At 62.6% G+C, this 24037-nt stretch overlaps 1 protein-coding gene across 1 annotated transcript in view; it reads right to left on the bottom strand.

Annotated features, from left to right (window-relative positions):
- Window positions 1-24037, bottom strand: part of CELSR1 (cadherin EGF LAG seven-pass G-type receptor 1) — a 134082-nt gene that overhangs the window by 4972 nt on the left and 105073 nt on the right. Inside the window, exons 15-31 of the mRNA XM_049115060.1 lie at window positions 23536-23677; window positions 22085-22205; window positions 21213-21396; window positions 20817-20918; window positions 20045-20139; window positions 19355-19564; window positions 17885-18068; window positions 15952-16095; window positions 11943-12147; window positions 11010-11177; window positions 9344-9470; window positions 7474-7674; window positions 2897-3071; window positions 2065-2177; window positions 1637-1716; window positions 875-1001; window positions 192-317 (exon numbers count right to left, since the gene is read on the bottom strand). Coding sequence (XP_048971017.1) covers window positions 192-317; window positions 875-1001; window positions 1637-1716; window positions 2065-2177; window positions 2897-3071; window positions 7474-7674; window positions 9344-9470; window positions 11010-11177; window positions 11943-12147; window positions 15952-16095; window positions 17885-18068; window positions 19355-19564; window positions 20045-20139; window positions 20817-20918; window positions 21213-21396; window positions 22085-22205; window positions 23536-23677 — 2504 coding nt within the window. The remainder of the gene's footprint in view (window positions 1-191; window positions 318-874; window positions 1002-1636; window positions 1717-2064; window positions 2178-2896; window positions 3072-7473; window positions 7675-9343; window positions 9471-11009; window positions 11178-11942; window positions 12148-15951; window positions 16096-17884; window positions 18069-19354; window positions 19565-20044; window positions 20140-20816; window positions 20919-21212; window positions 21397-22084; window positions 22206-23535; window positions 23678-24037) is intronic.

Below are 24037 nucleotides of genomic sequence, written 5' to 3'. Positions count from 1 at the left end.
CAGAGACCGTGGGAGATGGGGCCGTGACGATGGCAGACCCCGAGTCCTGAACTCTGCTCTCTTCCCAGGACGTCGGGAATGGCATCTGGCTCGATGCCCCTTTGTGGGGGACACGGAGGCCATACAGCTGCTCTAATGCTTGACCTAGAAACCCACACCCCCCCACCATGGGGTCCCTGGGCAGCGCCTACGGTCAGCAGGGTGGCCCTCGTGGTGGCCGAGTCGTCCGGGTGCAGCTTCTTCCCGGCAAGTGCCCCCTTCAGGTGCTTCCGGACCTCCCTGTTGAGCACGCAGTGGAACAGGAGGACGAAGAGACCCTGGGGGTGGGGGCGCTGCTCAGTGCAGGCACCGGGCCCAGGCAGCAGCCAGGGTCCCGTGGCTGTGGATGCCCCACAGCTCAGTGCCCAGAGCCAGCCCCGCCGCTGGGGCCCACGCTAGGCCCCCCTGAGGCTTCTGCTGGCTCAGGGGAGGACACAGGCAGGGCAGCCAGCGTGCCGGGGGCCAGCGGGGCCTCATCCCAGGCCACAGCCCTCGGGCCACCTGGTCCCCAACGTTCTATCACATGCTGGGAAGCTGGTGGTGTGAACGGCAAATGGCCAGCACCCTCCCTGCAGACACGACAGGGACGCCCTCTGACCTGCGGGGGAGGAGGAGCCCCTGTGTTGGCTGAGCCAGGGGTGGGGGTCCCGGGGGTGCCTGGGAAGGCCCCGGGCGGAGCCTGCTCGCTGGGGGTAGGACCATGAGCTGTGGGGCATCACACTGGGGCACCCCCGTGACCCTCCCGGGACCTTTCAGACAGCAGGTGGCACGATGACCCGTGACCTCCCGAGGCTGGCCCAACATGGGCCGCCAGGTCATGGGGCCAGCTGCCCACCTGTAAGCAGCTGCAGACGGCGAAGAGGTAGTGGAAGGCCAGCGCGTCGCTGTTCACGGCCAGCAGCCCCAGCAGCCAGGTGGCGGCGACGAGCAGCAGCAGGAGGAAGGCGGTCCGCAGCAGGGAGCTGCCAGGGGCGCCAGAGACTCTGGGTGCCCGCCCCCCCACACCTGCCCGCCCACGTATCCACCCCTCCCTTCCTTCCCCAAACCTTTCCGAAGCACCTAGACGATTCTCCAGGCCTGCGGCATCACCAGCAACCGGGAAAGTTCCAGTACCCCCGACCCCCACCCTGCAGGCCCTGCCTGACTCCACAGCGCGGCTTCCGGGGACCCCGGCTCCTCCCCACACCCGGCTGTCACCGCCCCGGCCTGTTCTGTCCCCATCTGTTAACACCCGGCAGATGAGGAGGACAGAGCTCAACCAAGCCTGCTCCCTTCGGCAAATCTACCCCGAATGCTGCAGACCCTACCCCCTAACGTCTCTGGGGGGCAGAGCCCCGCCGCGGGTCCCACAGCCAAGATGCCCCGAGGCCCCGCGTGGCCGGCCCCCTCCTTCCCCCGCGCACCGTGCCCCGGCACTCCTGGCTTCTCCCCACTGCAGCCTGCGGACCTGTCCATGGGTGTCATCACCCCAGGGGCCAAGCTGGGGGGCGGCCAAGGGCCTGGCTGCGAGGAGACGGGCACTTGCAGGTGGCTCTGCTGGGCGTGCAAACCCACACTGGGCTCCCACCACCGCCGGTCAGCGTGGGCACCAACTTACACGACTCCCTTCCTTTCATAATAGTGGTGCTTTCTTTGGCAGGAGACCTTCGCAGACAGGACGAAAATGACTGTGTTGACCTGAAAAACAGTTTTAAAAGCCACGTCGGGGCAGCTCCTCAGTACCGCCACAGCAGACCTTTGAAGGCCAAACGCTTCTGAGGGTCTTTGCCCGCGACTGGCGGTGTGGCTGGAGGGAGAGGGCCCCGCACGCCCCGCCTGCCCGCCGGGCGCCTCCCGAGGACGCGGACGCCTCGCGGGTCCGAGGTGCAGACCTGGAGCCAGACGCGCGGGTCTCGGGGCGAGGCCTCAGCACCACAGATCGGGAGCTATGGGGAGCCAGGGACCCCGCTGGCTCCCAGGCCCCGTCCAGCCCACGCACCCGGCTTCCCACATCCCCGGAATCGTGGGCGCTGCTCCCAGACTCACAATGATAACCGTTCCAACGGGCCCGACGAAGCTCCAGATCAGGGTGTCCCGAAGGGACAGCCAGCAGAAGTCCGGGTTTCCGTAGCCCTGGGGGTCCAGGCCCACCGCCAATCCTGGACGACAGGGCGGGGGGTGAGGGCCTCGCCCCGGGAGAGGCCATGGGTGGGCCTTCCCAGCCCCACACACACTCCACACGCGGACCACGGGGACCGGACACACGCAGCACGTCCGGACCACACAGCAACCTCCACCCTCACACGCTACAAACCACGCACACACCACATACGCCACATACAAAGCACACTCGCTGTATACAGGACGTACACCACATACACCCGTGCACACTACACACAGAGCACACACCAACCCCCTCCACCCCCACACGTGCCACATACATGATACACAGACCACATGCTACACAGCAGGTACACACACCACACACAGACCACAACCACACGCACAGAACACACACACACACCACATGATCGTGCACACGCCCCCCCGCCCCCGATCAATCCACACGGTGGGCTAGACTCTAAGGGTTGGCGTTAAGTGCCACAGACAGAACCCACCCCCGGCTCTCAGGGTATGCATCTCCCCAGCAGGCACTGAATGATCACGCTCGTGTGAACAGACACAAGTGCCAGGGGCGGGCTGCCTCTGCTGGGCCAGTCACGCCGGGTGCCAGGGACAGAGGAGGCCGGAGAGCGTGTCTGCCTGGGCCCAGGGGTGCGGGTCCCCCTGTCGTGGGCTCCCATTGAGCCCCATCATGCAGATTCCCCAGGCGGGGGTTGGCTCCGTCCAGGCCACCCCAGCGGGGTGGCGTCCTCACCTGTGATGATGGCCGGGATGCCCCAGCCCACGACATAGTAGAACCTCATGGGGCCGGCGTCGATGTTGCGCACCTCGGTCAGCATGCGGTACACGTGCAGGCTCTCCACGAAGGTCCACGCGAAGGTGCTCATGTAGACGTAGTGCAGGCCGATGGCGATCACCGTGCACAGGAACTGTGAGGGGGAGGCTCGCTCAGCGCCGGCTGAGCCCACACCGCCGCGGGGCACCGGACAAACGGCCGCAGGGTGCGGACAGAAGGGACCAAATCCGACCGCTCTGCAAACCTGAGGCTACGTGGGTCTGAGAAGGGGAACCGCAGTGAGCCGGGTTTTTCTGTGAGATTCACCCAAGAATGGCTGGGCCATGAGTCACACGTCTCAGGCTCGCGGTGTGGACCGGTGTGGTCCTCCCCAGGGACCCTCCCCAACCCGGACCCGTGCCCGGGGAGAGCGCAGCTGGGCGGGGCGGGGGGGAGGTGTAGGCAGAGCCGCTAGTGTTTCCATTAGAAGCTGGAAACTTGTATTTCCGGGTCATGGTTCCGAATCCTTAGCTGCAGGCATTCGAAGGTGAAGGAAATAGCGGAGGCAGTGGCTCAGGGGGCGGGCCCCAAGCTGTGGTCCTGCCGTCCACCCACCCCTGGACCCTGGTGTGGTCTCCGGGGTCCAGCAGGTGTGGCCAGAGGGACGGCGGTGCCTCCTGCTTCCCACCCCCCCCCCCATCCAACCTGCGTGGACCTAAAAGAGCCCCGCGCCTCCTGCGGAGAAGACAGGGGCGGAGCATCTGCTCTGTCCTCAGTGCCACGGCCGCACCTGCCGCCGCTGCCCAGGTGCCCGGAGGGAAACCCAGCTGCCACGGGGCAGCCGAGGGCCAGCGTCCCACCCTCTGCAGGCCTTGGAGGGCCAGCCCCGTGTCCCCGGGAACAGGAGGAAGGCAGCGACCGCGAGAGGCTGGGGACACTGTGCAGCCCCATGGAGTCCAGCCTGAGGCCATCAGTGTGACTCCAGCGTGAGGAGCCGAAGGCCAGACCTCCCAGAGCTCCGGGCCTTGGTCTAGGGCGGCCTCACGCGGGCCTCCTGGCAGGGGCCACGCTGGCCAGGGCTCCCCAGGCTGCCCAGCGGGAGGTGTGAGCAGGGGCACCTCCAAGGTCCCAAAACGCTGGGCAGGCGCTGGGGAAAGGGGGGCACTGAGACGGGAGGGAGGAGAAAGCCCCAGCCCTGCCCTGCTGACCCCCCACACCCCAGCCAGCACCTGCCACTCCTGGCCCCGGCTCCACCCCCACTCCTAGGCCCCCACATCCAGGTCCCACCCCTCACGGTCACACCCACATTCCAGCTCCTCCTGGCTACACCTACATCCAGGCCCTGCCCCTCCTGGTCACACCTACACCCTGGTCACACCTACAGTCCAGCCCCTCCTGGCTACACCCACATCCAGGCCCTGCCCCTCCTGCCCTGCACCCCCACTCCTAACTACCCCTACATCCAGGTCCCACCCTCCTGGTCACACCCATAAGTAGGCCCCGCCCCTCCCCAGAGCACAGCCAACCCCTGCTCCTCCTGGTCCCACCCCTCCCTAGGCCCCGCCCCACACCTGTCCCTCCCTCGAGCCACACCCATAGTCCCGCCCCATTCCTGAGAGGACCTATGCAATCCCGGTTGCCTTAGCATCAGCGCAATGTCCCAGGGTGTCGGTGTCCCTGCCAAGGAGATACCCCCACCCCATCCAACGGACACAGGCATGCAGGACACAGGGCCGCCACCCTGACCCAGGCTGGGGGCTGCTCTGCTCAGGTGCCAGGCCAGTGAACCCTGGGGGGAGCGGAGCCACCTGCTGCCGTGTCAACCTGCACAGGCCGGGTTCTCCCCAGAAACGGGGCCCAGAGATGCGGGAGCACCTGGCCAGCACAGTGCAAACCAGGAACTCAAGTGGAAGAAAGGACAGCGTCTCACGTGATGCCTGGACAACTGCCCTCTGCCTCGGCCTCGGCGGAGTCGGGAGGCGGGGGGCTGCCCTTGCCGATGGGGAAGCGAAGGGTGAGCCTGGGGTGGGGAAGCCCCACAGCAGACACCCCCAGGGGCCCCGCATGCAAAGCACGGTGGCTGGGACAGGGGACAACAAGGAGGAGGCTGGCCAGCTTGCTGCCTTCAGTCATGTGAAAAGTAAACCCACAAAACCACTTTTGAAAAAAAAAGAAGTGTTAGAGATACACTTTAAAACTTAACGGGGGGATCCCTGGGCAGGTCAGCGGTTTAGCGCCGCCTTGGCCCAGGGCCTGATCCTGGAGACCCGGGATCGAGTCCCGCATCGGGCTCCCTGCGTGGAGCCTGCTTCTCCCTCTGCCTGTGTCTCTGCCTCTCTCTCTCTCTCTCTCTGTGTATCTCTAATGAATAAATAAATAAAATCTTTAAAAAAACTTAATGGGGCTGCACACACACAGACTTTTGCATGACACGTACTACCTTTTCCAAAAACGGAACAAACGCAAAATGCTAATGCATAATAAGTCATTTCAACCTGCCAGTGATCTCGGAGATGAAAAACCTGCCCCATAGATAGGACTGTGGGTTCACAGAAAACCCAGGCAAGGTGCCAAGTCCCTAGAATCCCACGCGGCCAGCATTCCTTCCCTTGGAGCTCGGCAGCTGCGTCGCGGGCAGCGGAGGAGTCAGTGCCACTCTGGGGATTTAGCGGCAAGGGGTGGCACGCTGCGGACTCTGCGGTCCCCCGCTGGGACCACTCAAGGACACCCTTGAAGGCCTTTGAGACGAGTCATGCGGCTTCCCACCGGGCGCCTTCACCTGTCTGATGTGCTGAGGACACGCAGGGAGAAGCGCACCTGCCCGGCACCACATGGGGGAAGGCCCCCTTCCTCCCCCCCACCCCCTCCCGGGCCCGCGCCGCAGAGAGCACCCCGAGGGCGGTGAGGAGGAGGTCTGCCCTTGGGGGTCCATCCTCTGCCAGGCCAGTCCCGGCTCAGAAGCCCCCAAGGCTGGCTCTCAAGGTGTCTGCCTGTGTCCCCTCGCCTCCGCCTACCGCCCTCCTCCTGAGGAGTCTGGCCACACCAGAGGGTCCGGAGGGGCTCCCGCTGCCTGCAACACCCGAGGAGGAGGAGCTCAAGTGTGCCAGGGCCCTGAGGACCTAGCCAGAACATTCCCTCTTTGTCGTTTTATGCCACTTCCTCTCGGGCTTGGCCAGTCACCCGTCCCAGTTTTCATCTCACTCAGAGGCGTCCTCACCTACGCACCCCCCTTCTGGAGCCCTGAGGCACCCCCCCATGCCCACCTGGCACCGACTCCTGTCCTTCTCATGCCCGCCGTCCCGGCTTTGGTTCCAGGCCTCTCCTCCACCCTGTGGACCTAGGAAGATGCCACCCTGGCCGCCCTTCTGACCTCAGTCATCTTCCCAACGTGCAGGCCCGCTCGTGGTTCTCCTTGGTACAACGCTGCCAGGCCGGGGCCCCCTGGGCTCTGGGTGACCGGATTCCCCAACCTGTCCCGACTCATGCTGGACCCCTCCCACTGGAAGGTCGGTCCTTCGGTCCTTCCCTGACCAGGCACAGCTGCGCCCCCTGCCACCCTGGCACCACTCTGGCACGTGACACTCATGAACCACCATGCGTGTCTGCGCCAGGAGTGGGGGCTCCACGGGCAGGGACGGGAAGGCCTCCTGGATTTGGGTCATTGGTGGGGGTAGCACAGTGACCATCAGAAGGTCCTTGCTGCACGAGGAAGGAAGAAATGACAGCTATGTCAACAGCACACGGTGGCAGCACCGGAAAGGCCCACCAAGAGCCCGTCGCTCACCTCGGGAGAGACGAGGATTAGGTGAGAGTGACCTCCGGACTTCCGGGAGTCCCCACGTACGCACGTGTGCTGGGCAGCTGGTCTCTCAGCTCCCTGGGGGACTGGGGTGCCCATTTTGTGATGGTCACACAAGGGGACACACACAGAAACGTGTGCCTTGGGCAGTCCCTCAATCTCGCTGGTCCTGGGCGCCTCACCTGTGAGAAGGGACGCTCCCCCCTCCAGGGCTCCGGGGGGACTCAGTGAGCCCAAGCGTGTGCATACTGCCTGGGGCGCACGGCCTGCCCGCCCCCCCCCCCCCGCCCATGCCCCCACGCCCTCCATCAGCGTGCTGTGACCGTACTGTTTTGCAAATCCCCTTCGTAATAACGGGAAATCTCCTCGCCCCCAGCCAGGCACTGCCAAAGCCAGACCTCCCAGCTTCCCCAGTGTCCTGTTCTTCCCCGTCTCGCGGCTGCACCACCACCTCACCTCCAAGGCCGGTCCCCGCCCGCTCCCTGAGGACCTCGCCAGGCCATCAGCCCGCCCCTCCCTCCTTCCCCAAGACCTGTCAGGGGCGCAGAGCGCCCGTATCCCACAGCAGCCCCGCCAGCCTCTCACCCTCCTCTCCCCGCTCAAGGCCGGCCTACTCCGTTAGCGTCTCCACCACGTCACCCCCACTCGCGCCCTTGGAAGGTTACGTGTGAAACCCAAGGCGCCGCTGCCTCCGCCCAGGAGAAAGGTCTGCGGGGCTGCACGCACATCCTGGGGAAGGGGCGGTGGGGGGCCTCACCGGGTTTCCCGTCTGGGTGATCCCGATCACGAAGACCAGCTGCGAGAAGAAGAGCGCCCCGATGAGGTTCTTGTGGATGCTGTGCAGGTTGGAGCGCAGCGTCCGCAGCAGCGCGAGGAGGACGAAGGCCACCAGCAGGGCGGCCAGCGACAGCGACACGGCAGCGTAGGTGACGATCTTCAGGGGCAGGACTTCTCCGTGCTGCGGGCGGCGGGAGGGCAAGGCAGGAGGGCATAAGGGCCTCGGTGGCATGGAGCTTTTGCACAGTGAAGGCACAGGGACATCAAGCTTATTAGGGCAGGAGCCAATGTGACCGTGACACGGCTCTCAGGCTGCCCAAAACCAACCACAAAAACCAAATGAGTTGTTGGGGGGGGAATAAAAAAAAAAGTCCTGGAGAGAGTGGCGGTGGTGGCTGCCCCGCACTGGGAACAGCCCATCTGCGGACACGTGGCCAAGGTGTAGAATTTGTGTTCTGTGCATACTGCTGCCATAAAAAAAACTATAAAACCTCACACGTGAATACTACTACCAAGGAGATGCTGGGCCTGCCTGCCCCAAATCCTGAGCCGACAGGGACTTCAAAAAGACTCTGACAGCTGCACAGGGGTCCTACTGTCTCCTTCTGCAAAACAGAACCCAGGACCCCGCAGAATTTAGGGAACAACCAGCATCGGTTCTCCAGCGACTCCCAGAAAGCGTTGTTCTGAGCTCATGACTCACGTAGGACTGTGAGCCGGGCTCCCCTGGGAAAGGCTGGGAGCCAGGAGGGGGCTGGGACGGGGAGGCCGAGAGCTTGAGGTTTTTTCCTTCCACACTCTGGGGGCCCCGGAGCTGCACCTGCTGCTGGGAGCTCTGGCTTGGAGGCACCGGGGCAGGGAGCAGCGAATCCTATTCTAGTTTGATTTCTTCTCCCTGAGTTCCAGCTTTCTCTGCCTGAGAGTCGCTCATGGCCCGCCCAGCTCGCTGGGTAGGGGAGGACCCTAATCCTGCCCCTACGTGGACCTGAGGCCACTAATAACTACCCCCCTCCAGGTCAGAACCTGGTGCTACTGGCTCAGAAGTGCCACCTGCCCCCGGGAGCTCTGCAATCAGGGCAAGGCCCAGGAGCAAACCCTTTCCTCTTGTCACCCTGGCTGCCATCAGCAACTCGGGGTGTCACCCTCCCAGCAATGTTACAGAAACCGGCACACCAGAGACGCTCTGGGAGGGACAAGGGCCTGGCCTCCCGGGACACATCCCAGGCCTGAAAAAACAGGTGACAGGTGAGGCCTACGGGCCTCTGTTCTGGGTGTCAGACACCAGCGTCCGCACATGTCCATGCCCAGGCTGCCCTCGCGGGGGGCCCACTGCCCTATTCACCCTGCCCCCCGCGGGCTCACAGGGGCCAGCTCTCGTTCCCAGGCTCGGCGGGGGGGTGGGGGGGGAGAGCCAGAGGTTAAACATTAGCCGTCGGCCTCGGTGGCTCCTGACCGAGCCCCCCCTTTTGTGTCTCTGGGCCAGCGTGTGTGGCACTAACAGGCGACACTCCCTTTGTTCTGGCCAGCCGGCTCTGCTGCCCCTTAAAATTTAAAGTGGGGTAGACACAGCACGGGAATCCTGCTTTGAAGTGAGGTGCATATTCCGGGGCTTTCTTTTCTGTCTGAGGCTCAGGGTCTCGCCGCCGTGGCGTTTTCATTTACAACCCAGCCTCTCTGAAAAGGGGTTGTGATCCTGGCAGATTGTGGCCAAGCCCCCCGAACACAGCTTGCAACCGTGGATTCGGTTTATTGAGGGGGCAGGTTTGGGGCCAGGCCGACTCTCCAAAGGGGCCTCATCCCTGGACACACTGTGCCGGGAGGGCAGGGCTGCCCACGGGGGCCGTGCCCACCTCGCGCCTGGAGACGTCCATGAGCACCGCAAAGCTGGTCGTGTGGCTGCACCGGCAGGCGACGTGGGTCCGGTTCCGGGACAGCAGCTCGCAGCCCTTGGCTGACCACCCTCCTGCTCCCCCAATGCTGCAGAAAGAAGGCAGGTGTGAGAGGACCCCTTCCACCCGGGGGTGGTGCGGCGTCCCTAAGACACTGCACTCCTGTCTGTCGCCCGCTATGAGGACAGGAGCCCTTGGACCTGTGTGCACGCCCTTCCCCCTTTCGTGGCCAGGGGAGTGGCCCCAGGCAACCCTCTGAAGCTCACGGTTTATGTGTCATCTCGCAGTAAAACTTAAACGGGGACGTCTCGGGTCGACCGCACGCCCCTTTTGTCAGAAACATCCGTCGGTTGTGAAAGTGGCTGCTTTGTACTTAGTCTCTCTTTTGAGTCGAGGTGTTTTGAGAAAGAATATCTCACGTTCATTTTCCGCTTTCATCTTCAGGTTGCACAAGGTTTTATGGCAACTGCCTGGAAGCAGGGCCCAATTATCGCTCCCCTTTCCCTGACGGGAGCCCCAAATGACAAGCTGCCACGGGTGTGGCTCAGGCTCGGAGAGAGCCCTGCCCTCCGGGGCTCTGGGAAAATCAAGTACCTGCTCTCTGATCCTCAGTTTACTCATCTGTAAAATGGGGTGTGAAGGCTAATACGCGTCTGCCAAGAGCTCTAAGATCTGGGGAGGACAGGCACCGAGGAGAACAGAGAGGATAATTAGAGCAATAGCTAATTGCTGGGATCCAATCGGGCGCCTGTGAGACACAGCCGTGCCTCGCGCATGCCAAACAGACCTTCACGCTTCCCTCATGCCTGAAAGTGGGTCCTTCTTTCTCTCTTTTGTAAGCCGAGTGTCTATTATCCTCCAGACACAATGCTGCGTGCTCATTAACCAGAATTTGGAAAATAAAAGAGCTGCAAGATCTCTGCCCAGCCAAGCCTGCTTCCCAGCAGGAGCCCCTGCAGCCAGGCGTCTGCACACTCCCCCGGGTGCCAGCTCCCAGCACGGTGTGCAGCTGGAACCCCACTTGGTGGACATCTCCTCGGTCTATTTTGAAGCACGATGTGAGAGCACAAACTCTCAGACGCGCAAGACACCATCCTAGCTTCAAGCAGGGGGGTGCGGGCCAGGCCTCGGAGGGGCGAAACCAGCCCCAGCAGCCACTGGGCTGAACTCACGGGCAGGTGGCAGAGGCCAAAGACCCCCGTTTGTTAAAGAGACCCCCCCACACACACACACACTGTCCACGGAAGGGCCCCGGGCCAGTGTCCGAGTCCTGCGTCCTGTGTGCACAGGACAAGCCCCACCTCGTCTGATGGTGGAATGCTGCTGCATCCCCGGCCCTGTCTCCATGTCGACCTTCTCCAGGGACCTCTGAGTGCCCGTATGTGTGTGTGCATACGTGTGTACATAGATATGTACGTATTTATTGTGGAACTCTGTGTAGGGGCCCTAGACACCCTCAGGACGAGCCTCCTGCCCCACGAGAGCCCGGAAGGGGCACAAGAGACCACAAACAAACACCCCATGAGACACTGGAGTGCTGGGGGCTGCAGCAAAGACCCCATGCCCAAACGCAGAGCTCCAGGGGGGGCGTGGGGGTGCCATCGCTCCCTCCTGGCTTCTCCCTTACGTGATGGAGTGGTTCCAGAACACGCAGACAGGCTTGGTGCGCTCCTCTGTCTCCAGCAGGACGTGCTCCACCAGGACGGGCCTCTCCAGGGGGCTGGGGAGTGGGGCCCCCTCACTGTACACCACCGCGCTCACCACTGGCGTGTTAATGACAGGCCGATTAGGCAGCCTGGGGTGGAGAGGTGAGAACGCAGGGAAGGATGCTCTTAGCGGGCACTCGTCTAAACCCATGCGCGGACGCCCGAGCACCCGGGGCAGATGCTGCTCCCGAGAAGGGCCCGGGCCGTGGCGGCGGCTCTGTCATTGACGGGGAGGGCGCGGGGGACTGGTCACCCCCAGGTTTCCAGACTTCAGAAACGTAAAAACGAAGAGAAAGGAGGCACGTGCGTCAAGGTGTCGCAGCGCGTGATCCACAAACCGCGGAAAGCCTCGAAGCCACCAGAGGGCCGGAGTAAATAGAGCTCATGGCCGAGTCTCAGCCGGCCGCGGAGAAGGGTGAACTTGAGGACCACAGGCCCAGGGACGAGTGTGGAGAAGGTCTGGAAGGCCGACCAGTGAGGCTCCGGGGGGCGCCCAGCTCTGCTGGGGCCCTGCCATCCCCGGGGCAGTGTTCTCCAGCCCGTGTGGACCTGGCAGCTAGGGGGGCAGCCCGGGGTGCATGGGGTAGGGGCGGCCCCTCCACGCGGGATGACACCACTGGCCCGGGTGGCAACAGTGTCCGTGGAGGCCGAGCAGGGCGCATGCAGGGTGGGGGCAGCCTGGCAGCGACAGCAGGGAAGGTGGGGCCCGAAGCCAGACCCTCGTCCAAGGGAGCTCAGGGCAGGGGGCTGCATCCGGGGGCCAGGGTCACAGTGTGAAGTCCTCATACAGACGCATGGGCGGTGGGGATGTGACTCAGGAAAGCCCCCTGGAATTATCTAGAAACGGGCCTTACCGGAGGCTGCGGCGGTCAGGGTCATAGCGCTCGGGCAGGAGCTGGCCCAGGGTCCGGTAGATGATGACGAGGGCCACGGCGAAGCGGCCGGGCTCGTCGGGGTGCCTCTTCTGCCTCCTGAATGGGGCCTCCCTGTGGGCGCCAGGCCCCGGGGGCGCCGTCTGTGGTGCGGCCTTCCGAGCGGCCGGCCTCACCGTGGGGCTCTCTGCAAGGCAAGCGGGGCGTGAGGGTGGGGGCCTGCGTCCTAGGGCAGGTGCCTCCTGAAGTCACAGCGGTTCTGCGGGAAACGGCAGGTGCTCCCTCAGGAGACTACGCAGCGAGCCCCCACGGGACGCCCCAACCCTTCTGGGTGCGTGCCCCACGCTGAGGCAGGGGTTCCGGGAGACACCTGCACACCCGCGTTCCCAGCAGCGCGACCCACAACGGCCCCAGCGGGCCGTCAACCGACCGACGGATGACAGACGCGCTCTGTCCACGCGGTGGGACACGATCTGGCCTTAAAGACGGAGGAAGCACCACCACCTGCCCCAACTCGGACGAGCCCCGACCACGCCGTGCTCCGTGGAAGACGCTCAATCCCGCGTGACCCCACGTACGGGAGCACCGGGGAACACAGAGGCAGAAGAGGGGCTTCCGGCCGCTGGGGGTGGGTGTCTGGTGGGGACAGACCAGTGCTGGGGATGACGGTGGCAGCACCCACACAACACCAGGGATGGAGCAGACGTTGCCAAACTCTCACCCGGCCGTGCTCAGGATGGAGCATGTTCCGGGCACCTCCCCACGATTCAGGAAAAAGCAGCAGCGCTCACGGGCCCACAGGCTGATTCCATCACCGCAGGCAGGGGGCCCACGCGGGCTGCCCCAGGAGCGGGAGCATGCGAGAGGGACAGGGGGCCCCTCCTGTGGGTTTACTTCTCGTGCTTTTATGCCACGTGAATCATGGGAGTGTTTGAAGCTGTTCGTGCTCTAGCGACGCAAGAGGCCAGGAGCAGCCCCCGAAGTACACACACTGGGGTGTGGATGCTTAAGACATCTTGCCACTGGGCACGTAACCACGGGTGCTGGGAGGCTGAGGCTTTCCCCCATCCCTGTGTCCATGCATGGTCACAGGAGGGGGCCTGGCCACCCTCACCGCATTCTCAACATCCGACAAAATGCCCCTGGTGGCACGTCGTCCACAAGTCACCTCTGGGAGAATCCAGACCACGCAGCGCCGAGCTGCATTGGCAAGCACGTGCTCCAGGGAGGGACAGGGGTTGTGGGAGGGGCGGGGCCCGGGAGACAAGCCTGCGGGGGGCTGGGGGGTGCAGTGGGGGCGGCTGTCCTCTCTGCCCGCGCCCCCACCACGCAGGGGGACACCGCACACTGAAAGGCCCAGCTCAGGACAGCTAACCGATCCCAGCAAAATGCCATCTGACCAACCGGTGTCCGCCCCTCTGACGTGGGCACGCGCACCTTCAACGTCCTCCTGGCCCTGCTCAGGGCCGATGACGGGTCAACACCACCAAAGGCTGGTCAGCGGCCCTGGCTTTGGGGTTAGGCAGGGCAAGAGGCTCTAAGTGTCTCAGGGGTCACTGTTTCCAAGGTTTGCACTGAGGCTTTCTGGAAGGTAACTGTGGTGGGGCGGGGGGAGCAGCTGGGGCTCCTTGATGGGGCGGCTGCAGGGCATTGCCTCCCAGCCCACCTGCTTTGGGACGCCAGTCACCTAACTGGCCTGCCCCCAGCTCCTCCTCTGGGGGGAGGCAGTGCAGCTGCAGGCTTTTCTGAGTGAGACGGCCAGGTGCTCCTCCACCAGGGCGACCCTGCCCAGTCCTCCGCCTGTGGGCCAGATGCCCCCCAGGGCTCAGACTTGACATGGACGGAAGCAACTATTCCCACCCAGCAAGGACATTTATGGGTACTTGGCTCCTGGACGGTCCCAAAGAGTGGGGGCCAAATGAGGTGCTGACTCAGTGCCCCCCGGTCCTGCTGCCTCTCATCTGGTTGCTTCTGGAAGCAACAGACGGTCTGACTCCCAGCAGCCGCTGGCCAAGGCTCCATCCTCCTCCTCCAGCAGAGCTGCAGCCTCCGGGCAGCGTCACATGGCACTAGAGGGAGCAGTGGGCACACTGGACAGTGTCCCGGGTCATGGTGGCCTCTTGGAAGCTCTCACAGCCCAGAGCCTGCCCCTTCCCAGTGTTGCTCCGGGCCCCAGTGAATGGCCACGTCCAAAGCCTTAGCTTCATCCACGGCTCAACTGGCTTCACTGCATCCCCAAGGAACCTGCCAGCTAGTAAGTAGGTCCCGAGGGCTCCCCGTGGATAAGGCATCCAGGAGCACCTCACCCCAGTAAAGCAGGCAAGACGCATATGCCATCTGGGCCAAGGGCATGCCAGGTCACGGGGAGAAGAGGGGCCGGAGTCCAGGGCTGGGATGAAAGCCCGTGTACGGGACAGTCAGGGCAAAGAAGGATTTGGGCCAAGGTGGGAAGGTCAGTGTTTGCACAGGCCTGGCCATGCCCAAGGGGGTGGGTGAGAGGCCAGCAGAGGCGAGCCCTCGGAGTGAAGCCCCGGGGCTCTGGGTCACCGTTCCATACGTGGGGAAGAGACGCAGGTCCTCCAGGAGGGACACAGCCGGTGGTGGGATTCCGAGGGGCTGGGGGGCCAGAGGCACCCCCTCTACCTCCTGTAAGTTCGTCTACCCAGATCGTGCTCTGATTTTCAGCTGGAGGCTTGGATGCTTTTCCTCTGCTCCCCTGCCACGTGAGGAGTCAGGTGTTTGGGAAAATTGGAGGGGGGTTAGGTGACAGAAGCCAGGGGCCTGAGTCTTTTCATCAGTAAAAGAACTGGTGGGGTCCCCTACGGGGCGATGGTGCTGGCTAACCGGCAAGTTGAATGAAACACCACGTACGGGGCTGAGGGGGCCCGAACGTCGGCCAGCGGCTGTCCCAAGGACAGCAGGGCAGCCGCCGCCAGAAGCTTCTCTCATGGGACCTTCTAAAGCAGACTGGGCTCCTGGGTGTCCACTCCTGATGCCACAGGCTTGGAGATGGAGGACGACCCAGTGGTCCGTTCAGAAGCAGAGACACTGACAGCGTCAGAGAAAGAGGCTGCTTCTAGGTCAGGATAAGAAGCAACGTGTGCAGGCACCACACGTCCACCTCTCCCGACGACAGTTGGAACAAACCCTGCCGAACGCTGGAAGCCCACACTGACCCCAGGTTACAGTTTGAAAGATGAGGTCAGCGTCCAGGTGGATCCTACATCAGAGTAAGGATAATAAGGCCACAGAACCGACAAAACTAATTTCCAAAAAAAAAAATGTTTCAGGGACGCCTGGGTGGCTCAGCGGTGGAGCGCCTGCCTTCGGCTCAGGTCATGATCCTAGGATCCAGGATCGAGTCCCACATCTCCCTGCAGAGAGCCTGTTTCTCCCTCTGCCTCTCCCTGTCTCTCATGAATAAAGAAATAAATCTTAAAAAAAAAAATGTTTCAAACTTTAAATTGTCCATTAGAGAATTTTACGTTTTCTTTTCTTTCTTTCTTTTTTTTTTTTTTTTTTTAGAATTTTACGTTTTCAAGCGTCCGTTATTTTGAGACATTTTCAGTAGCTGGAGTGGATCTGTGAAAAACACTATGCTTTAAGAAAATTCCAAATGTTTAAGCCACTTGGTAATATAGTCCTACCCCAGGAATAAAGAACTAGCTTGTTTATGGGGGATTCTAAAATGTCACAGACACGTAGAGACAGCTTTCCCCTGCACGTCGGGGAAGACTAGCGCACACGATTTAAGCGCTCTCGTTTGTCAGGTCATGAGTCAGCCAAGGACTTGCAAGAATGACTCGCCACCGCCACTTGGATGTGGCGCCAGCCACCGCCCCCAGCGGGCCCTGCGTTCAGGGTAGGCATGCGACACGCACCCCCTCCCCCGAACACGCTCTGCTACTGAGAACCGCTCTGCTTACTATTGTAGGACCTCCGGGGGGCCCCCCACCTCCCGAGGGCAGCCGAGCGGCCTACGGGGCTTCACCTTTGCTCTCAGGTGGTTTGAAGAAGTCAGCCGAGAAGAACACCGAGGACTCCAGCTCCTTTGGGAACTCGTCACGGATGTCCTCAAAGCGCGGCACCCTGGCGCCCGTGAAGTTGAACGTGTCGAAGATGTCGACGGCCAGAACTGTGGGGACAGGTCGCCCTTGTCAGCTTCCCCCAACCACCTCTGGTTTCCAGACCAACCAGAGCCACTGCCCTCACCGACCACCGCTTTTTTTTTTTTTAGATTCTTAAAAATTTATTTATTCATGAGAGACACAGAGAGAGAGAGAGGCAGAGACACAGGCAGAGGGAGAAGCAGGCTCCATGCAGGGAGCCAGACGTGGGACTCGATCCCGGGTCTCCAGGATCACGCCCTGGGCTGAAGGCGGTACTAAACCACTGAGCCACCGGGCTGCCCCTGACCACCTTTCAAACAGAATATACTTCTACTCTTCCATGTTCTCGAGACCTGCCAAGAGTCACACTGCTTTAGCCCTGAGCATGAAGTGAGAAATCGCGGTGGCTTCGGGAACCGTCTGGCTGGGGTGTGAGAAAGGGGCGGCCAGAGAAGCAGTAACTCTCTCCCTGCCTCTGCCAGAACCTGAGCAGGTGCTGGGACTGACCCCAGGGGCTACTGTGGGGGGGACACTGTCAAGCCTGAGGCTGTCGGTCCCCCCCAACGTTGGCACTGACCTCCACTGCTCTAAGGAGCCTGGTGGTGGAGAGGCCAGCAGTCACCCCCACATGCCGCAGAGTGACACCAGTCACCCCACTGAGCAGACTGGTTTCACACCCCCCAGTATGAAGGGTGCCCACAAGCCACCCACACGAGCAAGGGCTGGGTTCCCACCCCAGTGCAGGAAGGATGCTCCCAGACAGAGCAGCAGGGACACGCCACAGGGGCTGCAGGCAGTGGCAGGCAAGATACTCAGCTAAGAACCACCTGAATGTTCCAGAAGGTACGAGGGTGTAGCCTGTCCAGCCCTGAGGTCAGCTCCACAGATCCTCCTCCAGGGCAGAAGAATGCCCGGTGTGGTCATTTTTTTGTGCCCCCCAGTGATGATGGGTGCTGAGCCCACCCCACCCCCCCCAGCACAGGGCAGGCCAGGGTGGGGGTGCTCAGGAAGGGCCTAGGACGTGCACATCTTTGGGTCGCCATGTGGGGGCCCCTCCCCAGTCAGCCCCAGGGGTCATATTAGGGATACTGCTTCCAGGTTAGGGCTCAGGCCCTCCCAGTGATGGAAATGCATAAAGCCGTCCCCCAGTGCCGCCCAAGCGCCCCCAACCTGGGTGCCTAGTAACCACGTGCAAGAGGAGAAAGCAAGGGCCCTCACTTATGGGAGGGGCCCCCACTCCACCCCAGGGACTGCCCACTCTGTCCGGGTGGTGGGGTGGGGGTTGGTTGAACCATCTGGGGCTTCCTCCCCATGAAGGAACCCGACCATTTAAACCCCTGGACCTCAGAGTGGCACATCCTGGGCGCTGGGGTGACCTGGGTCACCAGGTATCTGCTCGACCTTCAGCCCCTGACTCAGGGAGGGGACACCGCCCAGGTACCTGGCCAGCCTGTCCCTTGTCCTTCCCGGGCTCTGTGCCTCTCTGAGCCGGGAGGGCTGGACCTGCAGCCAGACCCCAAGCCCGCTTCCCCACAGCCTCACACCCGCGAGCTGGGGGGCCTGCAGACCGCCAGGGCCAAGCTGAATCTGGCCCGGACTCTTGGCCTGGGAGTGAGGTGTGTGTCTCCCTGGCTCATCTCTGAAAGGCTGGACAAGGAGGGTCCTGTCTCCCTATCTGCAGACACAGAAACAGAGGCCAGAGCCGGTGACCCCTTCCTACAGTCGGCCCCAGGAGGGGCCACACCCAGACCTGCACCTAGGGCCCGAACCTGGAGCACACCCATGGCCCCCAGCCCAGCCGGCTCACGCCCTTACTCATGTTGGCAGTGACGATGACGAAGGGCCTCAGGTAGGTCCTCCGCACGTTGCGCACCATGTTGCCGAAGTAGGCCTCAAAGCCCCTCAGCAGCTGCACCGCGCCCCCCTCGCTCCGCTGGATCTGCTCCCACGCGGCCTGGGTGTCCGGGGCCAGGAGGGCACTGCCCGTGCGCACCACGTCCTGGTCAGACAGACAGATGGCGCTCAGCTGGTGAGTGAGCAGGCCCGAGGAGGCCGAGCTGATGGGCAGGGGGCACACCAGACTCTGGAGAGCCTCAAGCATCCCGAGCATCCCGAGACCAGGCAGGTGGGATCAGACAGGGGGCGGGGGGGAAGATCCTGGGTGTTTCCTATTTCAGAGGCTGGAGCCACCCACATGTCAGGGAGAAGCCCACATACACTCGGAGATGCGAGGGGGAGAAGGCACGGTTACATCAGAACCCCAACCGCACCGCTGCCCCTCTGCTGACCACAGCCCAAGGACACACTGCGGGCTACCCTGAGGTCACGCTCTTGACTCCTCCCCCCGCAATCTCAAGGTTTATGCAAATGGAGCTATCCACAGGGGCTCTAACATGAAAACTGGGAGGAGAATTTCTGTTTGTAAAGAATCAAAAATGGGAATAAACTCCATCAGCCCAAACTCAGGTCTGGACTGAAATGGAATCCCAGGGGAACCTGCCTCAGTGTAGATAGAGACGTTCCCTGGGGGTCTCTGTGTGGAGGGGGAGGCTCCCCGGGGGTCTCTGCATGGAAGGGAAGGCTCCCCGGGGGTCTCTCTGTGTGGAGGGGAAGGCTCCCCAGGGGTTTCTGGGTGCAGGGGGAGGCCTGGAGAGGAGTCCAGAAAAAGCATGGGGCAATACTGCTCACTGCCCAGCAGTTCACAAACATCAGGACGAATGAGCATCTCTCCTCACCAACCATTCTGAACATTTCTTTGGGGCCGATTACTTAAACACAAAACATGATGGCCTCTGCAGGAAACGTCAAGGTCTCTGAAAGCAGGACCCCGAGGTGGGAGCAGAGACTCTGGAGCCTCCTTACAAGCTACATGCCCTGGGCTCTCTCTGCCTCAGTTTCCTAACCTGTACCACCAATGGGGCAGTACCCATGCTACATCCCAGGACGTGTGGGGAGTGAGTGGCTAGTTCACGTAAACCACACGGAACGCCGGCCAGTACTAATGGTCTGTTGTCAGTGACCAGGCTGTCCCCACCACCAAGACCGTGACTCATCCGTGCCCTCGCCCAAACGCCCCTAGCCCTTGCAACCAGTCTCTCTGGTCACGGTGCTGACCTGGCGCGGGTGCAGAGACGGAAGCTCCCGTCTGAGGAGCTGAGGGTACGGGCTGCAGCGATCTTGCACAGCTGAGCACGGACCTCCGGCCGCCCCTCGCGCCCCCTCGGGACCCCCGGGCCACAGCTCAGCCTCAGCCCGTGGGGCCTCCCCAGGGCCGCCTACCCTCACCTGGTGGAAGTCGGCGTCCCGCGTGGCCGCCAGCTCGAAGCCCTGCTGGCCACTCTCGTGCAGGAGGACGCGGGCCAGCAGCTGGTAGGCCGTCCGCACGTCGTTGCCAAAGAGCGCGGCCGTGTGCTGCGTGGCGTTCCGCAGGGCCTTGGCCAGCCGCAGCGACCCGTCGCCGTCGATGCGCGTCTCATTACGGCTCAGCTTCTCGTTCTGCGCAGGAGGAGCAAATGACAGGTCTGCGCCCCGACCGCGGCTGCCATGCCCCTTCCTGTTACTCAGAAATCCCTAACGTTCCGGTAGAAACGTCCTTGTCGGACGAGGACTTTAAAAAACCCCAAAGCAAAAGTGAACTTTGGCTGTTCCCTAGGGCACCAACCGGGCGGGGCTGCCAGGCTGGAGAGCGCCAAAAAGAGACACCAGGGAAGAAGCTGGAGAGAAACCTGTGGTGACAAAGGGCAAGCTTGGGGGCAGTGGGTCCAGAATATGGGGGACCCCATGTTTCCAGATCCAGATGCAGGGCCGGTCCTGGCGGGGGGAAAAGCAGCTGCGCCCTGCGGGGGGCGCCCGGAACAGATATGCGCGATGTTCCGGAGTCGGCCCAGCCCCTGGCCTCAGGATCCCTCTGCCACCTGCCCCCTCCCTAACCCCCGCCCCCCCGCACGCACGCGGGTCCCTAAGGCACGGGCCTACCATGGCTTTGAGCTCCAGGAAGGAGACAGTGGTGCAGTTAAAGAGCTCCGCCGGCAGCCAGCCCTTCTCCCCACTGCAGTGTCGGACTGCGTTTCCTAGGGAACAATGGAAGGGACAGGGGACCCTGACACCCCAGTCGCTAATGATGCTCGTCCATCTGTGTGCGCCGACGCCCGGTGTGTTCGGTTGAGATGCGATCCCCAGGCATGAGGCCTGCCCCTCGGCCAGCCCCGGGCCAGCCAGGCCCTGCGGCCACGAAGCCCATGCAAGCTCTCTCCCCGTGCGTCCGAGGCCACGTCTGCAGCTGCCTGACTTGCACCGTGAGGCCCGAGCCGCCCGGGGACTGTGAGCAAACATGTGAGCACGCCCACAAAAACAGAAACGGGCTCTGTCGTTGAACATCCGTGAGGCCTGCGCGTCTGCCACGAATCCGACTCGCAGTCGTGTGCTTCGGTTTGTCGTCTCCCTGGACCTCCGGACACCCCTCGGGGCGCGGACGCAGCTACCACCCCCACTTTACAAAGAGAACCCCACGCTGGGAACAGTGAAGCAGCCTGAGTCCCGGCCACTAAGCTCGTAGTAACATTTGCATTATGGCCTTTCCGGGTTTTGTCATTTATTATTAAGGAAAAGGTCTAATTTTCCCCCAACACTCCGGTAAAAACTTTTGTTGACACAGGACATCCCGTGAGTTCTGATGCCTCGGCCAAGTCTCCCCCACGCCTCGACCGACTGCCTGCCTGGAATGGATGCCACAGGCCACGGTACTTACCCACGGAGCCCTTGGGACACGGCACCGCTGCTGGCTGCCCAAACTTGGTCTGCGGCCACCAGATGCCAGCCTCAAAAGCGCGGGGACATCCGTTGTAGATCACTGGGGTACGGGGTGGGGAAGGAAGGCTGCTCAGCCAGGCACGGCCGTGCCCACAGAGACGCAGGGCTCTCCGCGTACCCCGCCCCCACCAAGAACCGGACGCCTGCATCTTCTCTCATCGGTGTTAGGTGGGGAGGGGGTGACCCAGGCTCTGACCCGCGACCACCAGCAGAAGGCCCAGTGGACACCGTCAGACCGTGAGGTCTGACACACACGCAGACACGGGCACGCACGCACGAGCCCAGCACACTGTCCCTGCGATGTGGCCTAAAGGGATCATGGGGCCCCTCGGACCTTCACAGCCGAGCGTGGTGACCTCAGCGAAAGGGTTGTCACAGCGGTTGCACTGGCGGCCGATGACGCCGGACTTGCAGACACACTGCCCGGTGTCCATGTCACAGGCGCGGCTGTGGGAGCCGTGCGGGAAGCAGTCGCACGGCAGGCAGGCGTCCTGATCCGGGGGCCTGTAGTAATTCTCCTGTGGGAGCCAGAGTGGCACATGGGCTCCGGGTGCGGGCGGAGGCTCTGCTCCCGCGGGAGGCTCCCGAGCACGTCCCGGTTACGGCTCGGCTCGGCTCCGGGGCCTCTGCCCGTTGCCCTCCACCCACACCCCTCTGCGCTGGCTTCCTGGGCGCCTGCCGTGCCAGACCGGGCAGGTGCACTGTCCAGGAAAGTACCCCTCCAACTTCCTAGCCAATACTTGTGGACCACCCGCGGATCTGTCCCAAAAAAGATTGGATTCGAATGGAGATTTATGTACAACGATGGCCCTTGCAGGCTATTTTATTGTGAGAAGTCAGAAGCCACCTGAAGGTCTACCACTGGGCAGGTCAGGGTGACAGTCAGGAGCATGGGCTTAGGGTTGCAAAGTCCTGGGTTTGTGCCCATCTCGGACGTTTACTGGCCACACGGCCCTGGCCAGGCGACTCAAGGGTCCCCTGCCGAACAGTGGGATGGGCTGTGCATTGGGCAGAGCCACGGCCAGTGTCCAGGCTCCTGTCAGGCAGGGACATGGAACCGTCCCCACAGGGGGTCTGACCATGTGTGTTAGTACCTGGCAGGAGGAGGTGCCTGTGAGGGTAGGGATGCAGTCAACCCTCAGGGCTGGCCGCCTGAGCCGGGGGTGGGGACGGTGCCTATGGGGGTGAGGACGCAGGCGGGCTCACCTTGCATTGGCACTGTCCGTTGGTCTTGTTACAGTCGGGATCGAAGCCTTTGCTGACGGCACAGTGGCAAGGTCCGCACACGGGGTTCCCCCACCAGCCTTTGGGACACGGAAGGTCAATCCTGTTGGGGACACAGGACAGCAGAGGGAAGGTGTGCGTAACTGTCCTCGGAGCCAGAGGAGGACAGTTGGGGGCCGGGAGCCTTAGCTGGCTTGCTTCTGGCCCCTCTGTCCCCCTGGAGTGGCCTCGGGTCCCCCCTGCTGGTCCCCCTCTCCCATGACCCCTGACAACCCCAGACTCGAGGGACCCCAGGTCTGGAGAGCATCTACTACAAAACTTAGTTCTAAAATAATTGGTTTGCTCATGTTTTCCTTCTGCCTGGAAAGCCCAGGTGAGTACCCCAACCTGGGCTTCCTGTTAGCACAACCTTACCACGTTCCACACGGTGGGGACTGCACTCATCTGGGTTCACCCTGTCCCAGCCCCCGCACGATGGTGCCTGGCTCACGGACTGCGCTCAGCATCCTGCAGCCATGGGCTGGGCCCGGTGGCTTCAGAATCATGACACAGACCCAGTCTTGCCCTCGAGGGCCCCACACACCCTGAGGTGTGTGACCCTGAAAGTCACGAGGTCAGGCTCGCCCCTCCCAGGCTCGGGCCGCTGCCTGTCGCTGTCACCTGCAGACACCCAGCACCTGTGGGATGCACACCCTCAACCCAACCAAATCCTTCAGGCTCCTCCAGACAATGTGCCGCCCTGGGTTTACTGCCGCAGTGAGTGCATGCCAACCCCCCACCGCCCAGCAGTCAACCTCTCCTGCTCCCTCGCTCACCTGGCAAGCAATTATTAAGCACTGATGGTATACACAGCAGGGGCATAAAAATGACTGTAGCAGAAGTGCTCCGGTCACCTGTCTGTGGATCTGCCTTTGCAGCAGGGGGGGCCCCAGGGCTTTGGGGCCCCCCTTCTCCCTACTGCCGACTCAGCCCTCTGCACCTGCAGTGCCAGCCCCTGGGGACACTGTCAGCCTCCCGGCCACCCCTGGACCAGCTTCCTCCGCCACCGGCTCCTCCCGAGCCCCACGCGGCAGCCGGGACCCTCGGAGGCCCACACTCAATGCTGCCGTGTTTCTGCTGGGCTGCCACGGGCCCATGCTCTGCTCCAGGCTTGTGGGGCAGGTCCCTGCATCCCAGCATCCCCCCTGCTCCGTGCGTGGCCCCAGATGTACGAGTATGCTCTGGGTTTCCGGCGTGCAAAAACACTCAGACGGGTTGAGTTCGAGACGCTCCGTGAGATTCTTACTCACTTCATGACCAATTTGGGAAAAAAAAAAAAAAAAAAACATGCCCGCAGGAACCACAATGACACATATCTTTGCGCAAAGTGACTGGGAGGAGAAAACCCGTTAGGGGAGGAGCGGTGGCCGGGCTCTGAAAGGGGGGCCCCTTACTTGTTCTGGCAGTACTGCCCGTGGTGGCTGGACCCGCACTCGCACACATAGCCCCGCGGGGAGCCGGGCTTGTGGACGCAGGCCGAGACGTGCTGGCAGGGGTTCAGGTGGCACACGTCCACGCACTTCCTTCCAAAGTACCCTGTGGGGACAGGCCAGCATGAGCACCACCCTGAAATCCTCCTGCGACATCACGGGTCCCCCCACCCCGAGCCCGAGCCCCGAGGCGGACACATCTCCAGCAGCCTGGATCTTCACCGTCCCGCACTCCACCGCCATGGATGGAGGGGGTGGGGGCGCTCAGCGTCACGGGGAGCACAGCCCCTCTGTGGGTCAGGGTGCCCCGGCCACCCCAGGTCACACGGTGGGCAGAGACCAGCAGAGCAGCATCACAGCACCTCAGAATTCAGGGGCGACCCCTCAAAGTACACTCTTTGAAAGTGTGGATTTTTCATGAATTCCTTCCCACACCTCATCACGTGCCCTGAGGATAAAGCCTGGA

This window comes from Canis lupus, chromosome 10, assembly GCF_003254725.2.
Source record: "Canis lupus dingo isolate Sandy chromosome 10, ASM325472v2, whole genome shotgun sequence".
NCBI classification, from domain to species: Eukaryota; Metazoa; Chordata; class Mammalia; order Carnivora; family Canidae; genus Canis; species Canis lupus.
The sequence above is the reverse complement of the archived record's forward strand: the minus strand, read 5'-3'. Positions and strand labels throughout refer to the sequence as shown.